Genomic DNA, 13561 nt, shown 5'->3' on the forward strand with positions numbered 1-13561 from the left:
TATAGTGAGACTTAGCTATATATTTAAAGTGACAGTCTCTTTGGCTATTGTGTGCCATGAAAGGCAAAATGGAAATATGTTTGAGAAACCATAGTTAGGCAAATAAAGTCAGACTTCTGGGATTTAAAAGAAGAGTGTTCTTAATGCTTTATGGTAGTGAACTTGAGGTTATAAAATCATGAAGTGTATAATGGAATTTAGACTTCTCACAGGTTACAATTGTTGTGGTATGTGTATCCTGTTTATCTCATCTTAATATGCACTATTTAACTTAATGAAGTACATTTCACTTTCAGGTTTTAAGAAGTGAATCTCTTATTTTATGTTTTCCAGTGAATATCACCTCTGCCAGACAATTAACAGGATGCAGTCGCTTCAGCCATATTTTCCCTTCATCTGCTTACCAGCACATTAAGATGCATAAGAGAATTCTGGGGCACTTGTCATCTGTCTACTGTGTAGCATTTGACCGAAGCGGGAGAAGAATTTTTACAGTGAGTTTAAAATTTGTAATAGCTTACAGCGTTAGAGATTGACAACAATTGAACCTATGCTTCATGGCATTGAATTATGCTTTATAAGCAGTTTATCCTTTTTAGACATGTGAATGTAAGGAAAGATGAATGGAAATTGAACATCTTTTCTCATTCTGTATAAGTAAATGAGTGTGAACTACATTGTCCTCTGTCTTTAGGGAAATCTAGTTTAATAAATTAAACCTTCAGAAGACCTGTATTCTAGAGGTGGTTAATTTATGTGAAAGAAGTTTTATCCACTCAATTTAACTTTCATTTTAGCAAACATTTATTAATATGCATTTTCCATTTGTCACTTAGTGTAATTAGTCCCAGTTCTGCTTAATTAATGATTACGTCATCCTTAGGGTCAAACAGCTGAACTATATTACACAGTTAGGAATGAAGATTACAGTTATTGTATATATCTTTCTTTGACTTTAGTACTATTTTTAACATTGGGTTTTCATTAAACAGATCATACTGTGTGATTTCCAGTACAGAATTGTAGCACACTATTTCCAAAAAAAAAAAGGGGGGGGGCTTAGTCTCATTATTTCAGTACTAAGTTAACATAGAAATGGAGGTAATGGCATAATTTTCTTCTTCAATTTCTATGCTACAATGAACCAAGTGGTTTGTATTTTAAGTTATTATTAGCTCCTTGGAGTTTATTGCAGAATCTTCCATTGACATTTTCAAGACTCGGAATGCATCAGCTAAGTATTTGTTTATCGATGATCACAGTGAGGATGATAATTGCTATCATGCTATAAAAATAATTTTTAAATAACTTATTTTCCAAATTGGAGTAAAATTGCTCTTTACTATTTTTAAAGCTCTTTGGAAATTCTCAATAGGAAGATTAAGATACTGTCATCAGAGATTATCAAGAAAAAGTCTCGTGTTTATTGAGAGAAATGCATATAGTCTTTAGGTTAAATTTTTAAGTATTTGTAGAAAAAAATTCAAGTAATTAAGAAAAAAGGCTGTCAGGCTTAAGGAAAGACAGAAAGGCAGATATTCTTAATGTTAAATTACTTCAAGGTGACCGATTTTTTTTTTTAGTTGTCAGCATTGGTAGTAGTTTTGAGGAGCTCTTCACAAATACCATTGTGAGTTTGGACAGTGCTTTGTCAGTGCTATCATTTGAACATCATTTATATTTGCTACTGGAGCCACATTGTATAGAGAGAAGAGACTGAAAAGTAAATGCGTAGAAATAGCGAAATCTCCCCTTCGTCTCTGGCTTTCTGGGGAAGGGGAAATTTCTGTTTCATTGTAAATATTCTGTCTTTTCATGTTACAATAGGGTTCAGATGACTGTTTGGTGAAAATTTGGGCAACAGATGATGGACGCCTCCTCGCTACACTTCGAGGGCACTCTGCTGAAATTTCTGACATGGCTGTTAACTATGAGAACACTCTTATTGCCGCAGGCAGCTGTGACAAGGTTGTAAGAGTGTGGTGTCTTCGAACTTGTGCACCAGTTGCAGTCCTTCAAGGACATTCAGCTTCTATTACTTCCATACAGGTGAGGAAAATGAAAAGATAACCTCTCACATATGAAATAAGGATGAGAACTCTTGCTTTTGTTACATTGTGTAGATGATATTATAGAGAGTAGCCAACAGAAAACTGTTGATCTCTTATGGGCTTTGTTCCTACCCTGTACACAGGTGTTTTTTAAGTTCCTGTTTCACATAAATCTGTTCCCTTTATAGATAAGTAAAAAGGTCACTGAAAAAGGATTTTCAAATACAGGGTGAGACATCTTATTTGTCTCACTCATATTTGTGAAGAAGGGAGAAGCTTGTAAATGCTTGGAGGAGCAATAGTAATACCTGTTAGTCAGGATATAAACAGGTTCTAACTTGAACATTAGCATACTTTGTGTTAACATTTAATCCAAGATGCTTTTCAGGCAGATTTAGAGAGACAGGGAGAGGGAGAGGGAGATGTTTAATGTTAGGAAAACTTTTATTTTTAGTTTCACTGATTTTTCTCTTTCTGCTTGGTATTTGACATAAGTGTACCGACTTCTTTTAAATGCTTGATCATATAATATTTTTTACCAGATGCTGATAGTGAAAGTCCTGGGTACCTTCTCCCCACCAAAGAACTTTTATTTAGCCAAACTAGGCTGAACTTCTGTCCTCGTATTTGGGTTGAAAGGAAAACAGAGGAATCCTTCTGAAAAGAAGGTCTTTTATAGTTTGGTCAAGGAGACCACTTTTGTGGATGAGATAACTACTCCCATTTACTTTGTTCTTTAGTTGTAAATAAGTATGCCACTCATTTTGCGTGTGTGTGATTTCAATAATATATTACCTGTTTATGAAGAGCTAGCAAGGATTGGGTTTAATGTAGCATGTGGAATTTGAAAAAACTTTCATGTCAAATTTTTGATCAGTTGAAATGATTTCATGGATTTTGTTTTAAAAGATTATCAGATATTTTTGTTCCCACCATTGTATCTGACAGTGTTATTTATGGAATTTGAAGGTACTCTTCTACAAGATAAAAAATGACTACATGTTTATACTGAAAAATATCTAAGATACTGTTTCATTCCTTCACTGTTTCATTTGCTAGTTTCTTTCTCATTTTATTTACATGTGTGAGTGCCCTAGAGATTCACAGTACCTCTTCTCTATCACATCTTTTTCCTTAGTCATTGCATCAAGTCTCATGGCTTTGAATTTCTTCTGTTGACCTATGTAGCTCATACTTATATTTCTATCTTGGGACCTACCTTTTAGCTCCATACTTGTATATTTAACTACCCACCTGGCATCATCCCATGAATATCTACCTCAAAGTCTTCCTTCCTCAGATCTGCTCCTCCCAAAGCTTTCCACATCCAGACGAATGGCATTTTAATCCTTCCAATTGTTCAAAATACTCATCCCAGACAGTTTTCATCCTCTTATATTCTATATCTAACTTCTTAGCAAATCATGTTGGATCTGCCCTCGGAATATGTCTAGAATCTGACAAATTCTCATGACCTATATCACACAATTCTATTTCAATTATCTATGACTAGATTGTCGAAATAGACTTCTAACTGTTCTTCATTCTCCCCTTCCATTTTTCCCACCCCAGTCTAGCCTCTGGATAACAGACTGAGTGATTTTAAAGTGGTAGTTAAATCATGTCATTGGCCCTCACAACCCTCAATAGCTTCTAAACTCAAAGTTAAAGCCCAAGTCTTTTTAAAAATCATTTATTTTGCTTTTTCCTGTTCCATTTTATTAACTTTTTATTATTATTATTCAAGTACAGTTGTCTGCATTTCCCCCCACCCTAGCCATCCCCACCTCCCTCCCCTGATCCCACCCCCCTTGGTTTTGTCCATGTGTCCTTTATAGTTGTTCCTGAAAACCCTTCCCCCTTCCCCCCCATTATCCCCTCCCACCTCCCATTTTTTTATTTTTCAATTACACTTGACATACAATATTATATTACTTTCAGTTATATGACCTAGTGATTAGACATTATATAACTTACTAACTGGTCATCCTGAAAAATCTCGTATCCATCTGACACCAAACATAGTTATTAGAACATTACGGACGACATTCCCTACGCTGTGCTTTACATCCCCGTGACTGCTCTGGAACTGCCAATCTGTACTTCTCAGTCCCTTCGCCTGTTTCACCCAGTCCCCTCAACCCCCCTTCCTATCTGGTAACCATCAGTCTGTTCTCTGTATCTATGAATCTGTTTCTGTTCTGCTTGTTTGTTCTTTTTTAGATTTCAGTTGTTGATAGATACATACTCATTGCCATTTTATTGTTCATATTTTTTATCTTTCTATTTTCTGCTCTTGTTAATGAAGTCCTTTTAACCTTTCATCTCATACTGGTTTAGGTGGTGTTGAACTCCTTTAGCTTTTTCTTGTCTGGAAGTTCTTTATCTGTCATTCAATTCTAAATGATAGCTTTCCTGGGTAGAGTAATCTTGGTTGTATTTCCTTGCTTTTCATCACTTTGAATATTTCTTGCCAGTCCCTTCTCTTGATGTTTTTAAGATTCTTTCCTTGTCTTTAAACTTTTGCATTTTAATTATGATGTGTCTTGGTATGGGTTTCTTTGGGTTTACCTTGTTTGAGACTCTGCACCTCCTGGACTTACATGTCTATTTCCTTCACGAAGTTCGGGAAGTTTTCCATCATTATTTTTTAATAGGTTTTTGATCTGCTGCTCACTCTCTTCTCCTTCTGGCATCCCCATGATGTAAATGTTGGTATGCTTGAAGTTGTCCCAGAGGCTCCTTACACTGTCCTTGGTTTTTTGTTGTGTGGTTTTTTTTTTTTTTGTATTCTTTTTTCTTCTTGTTCTGATTGGTTGTTTTTTTTTGCTTCAGATTGTTGATTTGATTCTTGACTTTATCTTCTCTACTGTTGATTCCCTGTAAATTGTTTTTTTTTTCTAAAGATTTTATTTATTTATTTTTAGAGAGAGGCAAAAGAGAGGGAGAGAAATATCAATGTGTGGTTGCTTCTCACACACCCCCTACTGGGGACCTGGCCCACAACCCAGGCATGTGCCCTGACTAGGAATTGAACCAGCGACCCTTTCTTTTGTTTGCAGCCCACACTCAGTCCACTGAGCTACACCAGCCAGGGCCCTGTAAATTGTTCTTTATTTCAATTAGTGTATCCTTTGTTGCTGACTGGATCTTTTTATGCTGCTGAGGTCCTTACTAAGTTCCTTGAGCATCCTTAAAACCAGTGTTTTGAAGTCTGCATCTGATAGATTGCTTCTCTCCATTTCACTTAGCTCTTTTTGTAAAATTTTGTTCTGTTCTTTCATTTGGGCCATATTTCTTTGTCTCCTCATATTGGCAGCCTCCCTATGGTTTGTTTCTATGTATTAGGTAGAGCTGCTTTCTCTCCTGGACTTGGTAGAGTGGCTTTATGTAATAGCTGTCGGATAGGGTCCAGTGGCACAGCCTCCTCATTCACCCAAGCTGGGCACTCCAGGTACACCCCCAAACCTCACCATGTGGGCTGTGTACACCACCCTGTTGTTGTTGAGCCTCAATTGCTGTGGACACATCAATGAGTGGGATTTGCCCTCAGTCCTATTGGCTGCAAGGAGTGGCTGTTATCACTGTGGAGGATCAGCTGTGCAGGATTCCACCCCACAGAGCAGGGCTCTGGTGCCCCCCGAGCCTACCCCTTAAGTGTGTTGCTATGGAGGTGGTTCAGTGGTGCTTTGATGTGGTCTGAAGTTGTCCACTGGGTGTGGTGGCTCTTTGGCCTTTTCAGAGGTGCAGGCCAAGGTCAGCCACTGCCTGTGTTCTTCCCCAGGCCTCTTGGTATGAACTACAGAGTGATCTGTAGATGGATGGTATTTGTTCTGGGCTTGGAGGTATGTAGGAGAGCCCAAGCTGTGGACCAAGGCCAGCTGCTGCTAGTTTGGGGTCTGGGGCCACTTAGTGAGAGGTACTGGGAATAACAAGGCCAGATGCTGCTGGACCAAGAGAGGCCATTTGTATGGAAAAGCTACTGGAAACAGCTTGGGTGGGGTGGCAAGTTGGGTGGGTCAGTGTCTCAGGGAATCACCATGGTAGGGTGAACAGTATGATCCTCGTTGATTGAGACTCAGATATGGCCCTGCCTGCCAGCTCTGTGAGGAAAGGAGGGCTCTTTGAAGAAACAGTGGCCTCTGACAGCACTTCTCTCTGGGAGAAATCTGTCCTGGGCTCTCGCCTTGATGCCAGACACTTCATTTCTTCCCCATGTGTCTCTGATGCCTTTTGACCTACTGCCCTGGTGCTGGAGCTCAGAGGGAGTGAGACTGAGTAAGTGCATGTGTGGGCTCTTTAAGAGGAAGTGCCTTGGATTCCAGAAGCCTCCATCTCACTCAGCCACAATCCCCGCTGGTGTTTGTTTGTTTTAACTTTTTAATATTTATTGAATTTATTGGGGTGACATTGGTTAATAAAGTTTATATAGGTTTCAAGTGTACAATTCTATAATATATCATCTCTATATTGTATTGTGTGTTCACCACCCCATGTCAAGTCTTCTTTCTGTCACCATTTATCCCCTCTTTCCCCTTCTCCACCTCCCCCACCCTTCTGTCTCTCTGATAATCACCATACTGTTGTCTCCATCCATGAGTTCATTTCTACAGCCAGAACTTATGGGGACTTCTCTTCCTGGCACTGGAATCCTGGGCTGGGTGGGGCTGGGATCCCTCACTCCTCAGGGGGACCTCCAAGGTTGAGATATCCCTCCCGATTTTTATCTGCCACACGTGGGGGTAGGACCAGCCCATTCTCTGTTTCCGCCCCTCCTCCTATCAGTCTCATGTGGCTTCTTCTTTATATCCTTAGTTGTAGGGTTTCTGTTTGGGTAGATTTCAGGTGGCTCTGAATGGTGGTTTTTCTGTAGTTTAATTGTAATTTTGATGTGGTTGTGGGAAAATGTGAGTATTGCGTTTACCCATGCTGACATCTGGACTGAAAGTGCAAAGCGAAAGTGTTTATAGTGATCCACAGACCTTACTTATATTCTCAGCCCCTTGCTGCCTGACCTATTCACCTCCTTACACTTGTTTCCTCTTTTCATTCCACTTTAGCTGCTACAGTCTCTGCTTTTTTAGACCACTCTAGCTATACTCCTGCCTTTGTTGTACTCTTTAATGGCTCTGGGATAGTCTTCCTTGGATCTTCACATGGCTTGTTCCCTCAAATTCTAAGCAATTTGTGCAAATGTCACTTTCTTAGAGAGACCTTCTCTTTGACCACCTTATGACTATAAAATTGTAAATTGTCCCCCAACCAGCACTCTGAATCTTCCCTTAGATTCACTTTTGTCCATATTGGTGATCACCATTTAGCATGCATTCTACATGCTTTATTTATTCTTTGCCACTTAACTCTATATTAACATTGTGGTGTATTATCCACATTATGAGCCCAGTAGCTCTTCCCTTGGTGATTTTTTCCCCCTGAGGACAGGTAAAATACTGAGACTTAGAGTTTGAGAATCCTACATGATAAAGGTCCTTCATTCATGGGTCTGTCTAGGGTACAAGTCATCCTTTAAATTGGCAACTTAAATATATGATATATGATAAGAACAGAGATTTGACCTAGTTTACATTTTCCATTAAAACAAATGGAAATGGCTGTGGCTGGTGTGGCTCAGTTGGTTGGAGCGTTGTCCCATATACCAAAAGGTGGGGGTTTTAATTCCCAGTCAGGGCGCATATGGGAGGCAACCAGTCTATGTTTCTGTCTAACATTGATGTCTCTCTCTCTCCCCTTCCTCTCTCTGAAAATTGATAGGCATATTTAAGAAATTAAAAAAACAAACAAATTATTTTAATTTAAAAAGGACAAAATTGATATTGTCCTTCATGGAAGTTACAGTTTAAAGCAAAATAATTAAAACTCAAATACTTAGATGTTAGCTACCTAATAATTGATTATAGATTTATTTCTGATGCTCTATTCATATGGAAGGAAAAATTCCATATTTATTGCTATATAAGCATATATTTAGCAGATTTGTAATGGTTTGACTAGTAATGACTTTGTGAGTTTTTTCTCCCATTAAAAGTATTGAAGTAATAAGCTTAAAGAGTGATGTTGAATAATTTAAAATAATTACTTTTATCACTAAAATATTTTATCCTAAATTCAGTGACTGACTTTTTTTCTCCCATTTTTGGGGGATATTTTTTATATGGTGTTCATTAATTTAGGATATTTAAATAATTTCTTGAAACTGAAATCATTAAGTCAATTTGCTTAAAAGTATGTTTGTTAAAGTGATTATAAATTTAGAACATGCTGTGTTTAAATTAACTTTGAACATAAAAACTCTAATTGAATTTTTTATTTTTTAGTTTTGTCCATCAACTAAAGGCACAACCAGATACCTCACTTCTACTGGTGCTGATGGAACAATCTGTTTCTGGCAATGGCACGTAAAAACAATGAAGTTCAGGTAAGTTTACAATTGGGTGAGAAATTTTGTGAAAAGTCACGTACATTCATTTTCTTTATTGCTTTGCAAGATAATTAGTAGTCTCTGTATTTAAGTATGCATACTTATTCATACCTACTTCAAGTGGATATTAGAGATTTTAGAATAAAATTTTTATAAATCCAATATTGAAGAGACTAATTTATATACAAAATTATGGTAATGAGTCATATTTGTTTGATTTCTTTTTCTGGTAAGAAGACTTTGAACTTGTAATGGTAGTAGTAAGTAACATGGTAATTTGTTTGTAAAGCTATAATAATAATAATACTGATATAAATTATAAGGCTAAATGCATTTTTAACTTGAATTATGAGATTAGTACTTACTGACTCAGTTTTATGGTTTCAATAATATTGGTTCTAAGTCTGTCTATCCGGTGTGCTAAGATTCTAAGTCTGTCTATCCGGTGTGCTAAGATTCTTGCATATTAAAGAAACATGATAAAAAGTAAAAACATCTTTGTTTTCTCTTAGAGATCGCCCAGTTAAATTTACTGAGAGATCCAGACCTGGAGTTCAGATATCATGTTCATCTTTCAGTTCTGGTATGTGTGAAAATTGAATGTTTGGAGTACCCCAAATGCTAAATGACCCAGTTATAAAAGATATATTTTTCAATTTTGTGGAACAGTGCATATGTTTGAGTGTTAATGGAATCACACCAAAAATGTGAACCATATTTTACAATACACAGACCTTTATGGACTCTTAACATATGATAGCTTTAGAGGTTTTTTCTTATTTATAAGTAATATGTTTTTATATGATGCAGAATTTAGTTGGTAAAAACAAAACCTTTCCCCCCCAATTCAATACTGAAATCCTGCCCTGAGTGTTCAGAAAATATGTACTGTAGCTGCATATAGGGGACGTTTTTACATTGTAAACAGTGCTTTCCTACTTCTACGAATTGCACGCTAGTTAACCCTTTTTTCATTGTGGTAAATTATAATATGAAATTTACTATTTTTTGTAATTGCTTTTAAAAAAGATTTTATTTATTTATTCTTAGGGGAAGGGAGGGAGGGAGAGAGGGAGAGAAACATCAATGTGTGGTTGCCTCTCGCGTGCCCCCTACTGGGGACTTGGTCTGCAACCCAGGCATGTGCCCTAGACTGGGAATCAAACCTGCGACTCTTGGGTTCGCTCAATCCACTGACCCACACCAGCCAGGGCAGAAATTTACTATTTCAACAACCATTTTAAAGTGTACATTTCTGTGGTATTAAGTATATTCACATTATTTTGTACACATGACCGCCACCATCTATATCCAGAATGTTTTCATCATCCCAAGTGTTTGAGTCTGCACTCAACACCACTGTAGCCACTGCACTATCAAGAGAATTGTAAATATAGGTCATTTTACAAATAATTTGGAACGTTATGGTTTTACAATTAATGTAAAGAATTCTTCGAAGCCGTGACCTTTAATGTTTATGTTCCAAAGTCCTGCATTTAGTGTATAGTTGGTAGATTTTTACTGGGTTAAAAATATAGCTGTATTTTAAATATTTCTCTTGTTTTTCTTGAATTTTACTTAATTTTCTCTAAAGTGTAACTTCATCTGTAACCATTAGAAGACAACCATGTGTTTCTTGAAGGCTTCTTGTTAATGGAAGTTAGCATATAGCTGAGAAAGCAATCAGGGATTTTTAAGTTCAATGGTACAGTGTTTGCTTTTTAATTCTCCAGGTGGTATGTTCATTACAACAGGGAGCACTGACCATGTGATTAGAATATATTATTTGGGTTCTGAGACTCCTGAGAAAATTGCTGAATTAGAGTCACACACGGTAAGAAAAAAATGAAAAACTTAACTATCTGCTTTCTTTTTTTAACAGCCATGCAATGTTGGTTTTCTTCCTTTTCTGGTCTGTACCCTAATTAATATACATTGGAACTGAAACCTGTATGGTAGGATGTCTCTTTAGTAATGAAGATAAGTGGAATTTTGGATTTAGTATGGCTATAATATTTAAGATAATTTCTATTTGACTGCATGGAAAAAGAAAAATACATGTATTACAGTGATAATTTATGAAAATCCTCTGCACCTGCTGTATTTCATTAATCATATAAACTGTTTGTTACTTTAATGTCTATGTACTTACTAAAATACATTAAATATGTCTTAGGAAAAATTCTTTTCAGTTGATTTAACTTGTTGATCTTAATATGATTGTTTTCAGAATGCTAGAAGGAGATAGTAAATGAGTGGGAAAGATTCAAGAGGGGAAATAAGAGGAAATGTTTCTGCAGGGGGCCCAGCTAACATAAGAAGTCAGAAAACTTAAAACATTCCCTGTTGAAATCGGTGGCGGTTAGTCACTGGAAATAAGATGTCCTTTCAGAACATCTAAAACCAATTATTGCAACTGGTAGTGAGAATCCAGAATCTGTCAGATAAATACTACAGTGAAGCCATGGAACAGTGTGAGTCACAGACACCTCTGAACATAGAAAGACATTTTATCCTTACAAAAAAAAAAAAAGAAAGACATTTTAATAATTTTTAAAAATGAAAAATAATTAAATACAAAAATATTTACTATCTCAGTTTCTTTCTAAAAATTACATTAGAATAATGGTTTTTGAAAATGTACAGCATTTGAGGGTACATTTTAGCTTTATTATCAAAGAATAAAGAGAAAGAAAATGCATATTTTGGCTTATATTTTAATTTTCTCATCAGTACAATACACATTATATTAAAAAGACGATTCAACTAACAGAATCTAAAGTAAAATATCTAAAGACTGTCAGGCAACTCCATTGTAAAATAATTAAATGAAACATGTAAGAAATAGGTAATGACTGATTTGTTTTCTGAAATTTAAAAAACAGTTCAGTGGGAAATTTCATTCAACTACTACTAAATCAGTTATTTTTAAGGTGGTATTAGATTAGTGTAATGTCTTATTATGAGAAGCATAATAAACTAATACCTCATCAGAACTATCTGTCTCTTGAGATTATGGTTTAGAAACAGGTTTGCTTATGTCTGGTTTGTCTCAAAGTACTGCTGATTAAGCCTTCCTCCTTAGTTAATATATTGTTTCAGCCTTTATTAATTTTTTGAAGACAATTTGAGTTCTTTCAGAAGATTGAAGCATTAAAAAATCTACACCATGATGCTTTTGCATGTGAAATTGAGGGGAAGAGTGCTTTATTCATTTTACAAATGAATTCTAATAAAAATCTGTTTTATGTCTTAGGACAAAGTTGTTGCCGTTCAGTTCTGTAACAATGGCGACAGGTAACTATATAGTACATATCGGTGTAAACAGATGTTTGACATATTTTATCTCTGTTCCCTCAGAAGCAGCTACCTCTTCTCTAGCTACCTTATTTCGGTCCAGTCACTTAGGCTGAATGCTCTTGTCTATCTTTGATAACATCCTTACCCCATCTCTTCTAAATTCCTATTCAAGTAGTAGTGATGATAGGCTATTAGTTCTTTCTTTCGGAATGATTTCTTTTTTGTTTATTTTGCTTTCCCCATTTCTGTTATCACTTGCCATAGTCAGGATTCCATTATTTGACTCATTACTGTCAGTTTTCTTCTCCCTTCTAAACACATCCTATCCATTTCTGCCAGATCAGCATTAGTCTGTTTAGAGATTTTTAATGTTACTTCTTGGTTTATACAGTGGAATTCAAATGTTTTAGCCTGACCTTCAGAACTCTCTACAGCTTGACTTAGACCTACATTCTTAATTCATCTACTATTCCCATATAAATCCTCTGGATCTACCCTCATTGATTTAACCATTGTTCTTGTTATATATTTTCTCATCCATTCTTTTGCTTATACTTCACCTCACTATTCTTACCCAGAAATATCATCATATACCTCCCCTTCACTCCTTTTCCCTCTTACATCTGCCCTCTCCATTCCACCCTCCTTACCTCTATTTTCTCTCTTCCTCCTGTCTCTTCTCTAAGTCTTCTCTTTCTTTTAAGGTTTTCATGCTCTATTAGATACCTTTCCTGACTGCTCCAGATTTTAGCTTCCTTGCCACCTGCTAAACAGCTGTATCATTAATTTTATCTGCTATTCATATGATACATATTTTCTATGTCTGTAAAACTCAGAAATTATATACAGGAATTTGCATCCTCTGATAATCTTCCTTGGACTAAAAATTGGCCTAGAATAGACTTAAAAATGTAACCACTTAGCATAATTTGTATCCATATACTTCTTTAAGGACTTTGTGTAGGTGACCATGTTTTACATTTAAATATTTTTGGACAGTAGGTGACTACTATGATACTTGTTCACCTTTTTTAAGTGCAAGAGTAAATAATGATGGTTTACAAAGAATGGCATCTATACTAGCAATGAAAAAATATTCAAATGATTTTTAAGGTTGGTTTATTGCAATATATTTAGTTATACACTTGAAGATTTGTCTAACTACTACTTTTTCATGTTAGAAGAATCTGAATATTTTTAATTCTTGCCTTTTTTTCTTAAAGGAGAAATCATCTTAATTGGTTATGTGGTCTATAAGCATATCAAAAGATGTACAATTTTACTAATTAATAGAGAAATGCAATTTAGAATAGCAGTAACAATTTTTTGCTTTCAGAATGACAAGGTAAGGAAGAATGATGACATCCAATATTGCCATGGGTTTAGGAAAAATGGATATTCTCCTACAATTTTTGATGAGATTATAAATTGTTTAAAAATTTTCAGGGAACTAATTTGGCAGTATGTTTTAAAAACTTTAAAAATATGTCTACCCCTTTGACTCAGCAAAGATATATATAAAGTTGTACAAAGATGTATATTGAAGTTCATCACATTATTTATGATGGTGAAGACTGAAAATAGTATAAATATTCATCATTAAGGTGTGGTTTAAATATACTTTGATATATCCATATAGTTGAACACTTATTAAAAATGATGGTACTTTTATTTGTCCCCATAGAAATATATCTAAAATACAGTTAAGTCAGGGAAAAACATAAAACATTACGTATAGTATAGTTCTATCTCCTGTGGGGGCATACATAAA

At 35.7% G+C, this 13561-nt stretch overlaps 1 protein-coding gene across 1 annotated transcript in view; it reads left to right on the plus strand.

Annotated features, from left to right (window-relative positions):
- Positions 1-13561, plus strand: part of BRWD3 (bromodomain and WD repeat domain containing 3) — a 94047-nt gene that overhangs the window by 32553 nt on the left and 47933 nt on the right. Inside the window, exons 7-12 of the mRNA XM_024574975.3 lie at positions 334-494; positions 1828-2049; positions 8387-8487; positions 9003-9073; positions 10224-10324; positions 11747-11787. Of these exons, the coding sequence (XP_024430743.2) occupies positions 334-494; positions 1828-2049; positions 8387-8487; positions 9003-9073; positions 10224-10324; positions 11747-11787 (697 nt within the window). The remainder of the gene's footprint in view (positions 1-333; positions 495-1827; positions 2050-8386; positions 8488-9002; positions 9074-10223; positions 10325-11746; positions 11788-13561) is intronic.

Source organism: Desmodus rotundus, chromosome X (genome assembly GCF_022682495.2).
Source record: "Desmodus rotundus isolate HL8 chromosome X, HLdesRot8A.1, whole genome shotgun sequence".
Lineage (NCBI taxonomy): Eukaryota > Metazoa > Chordata > Mammalia > Chiroptera > Phyllostomidae > Desmodus > Desmodus rotundus.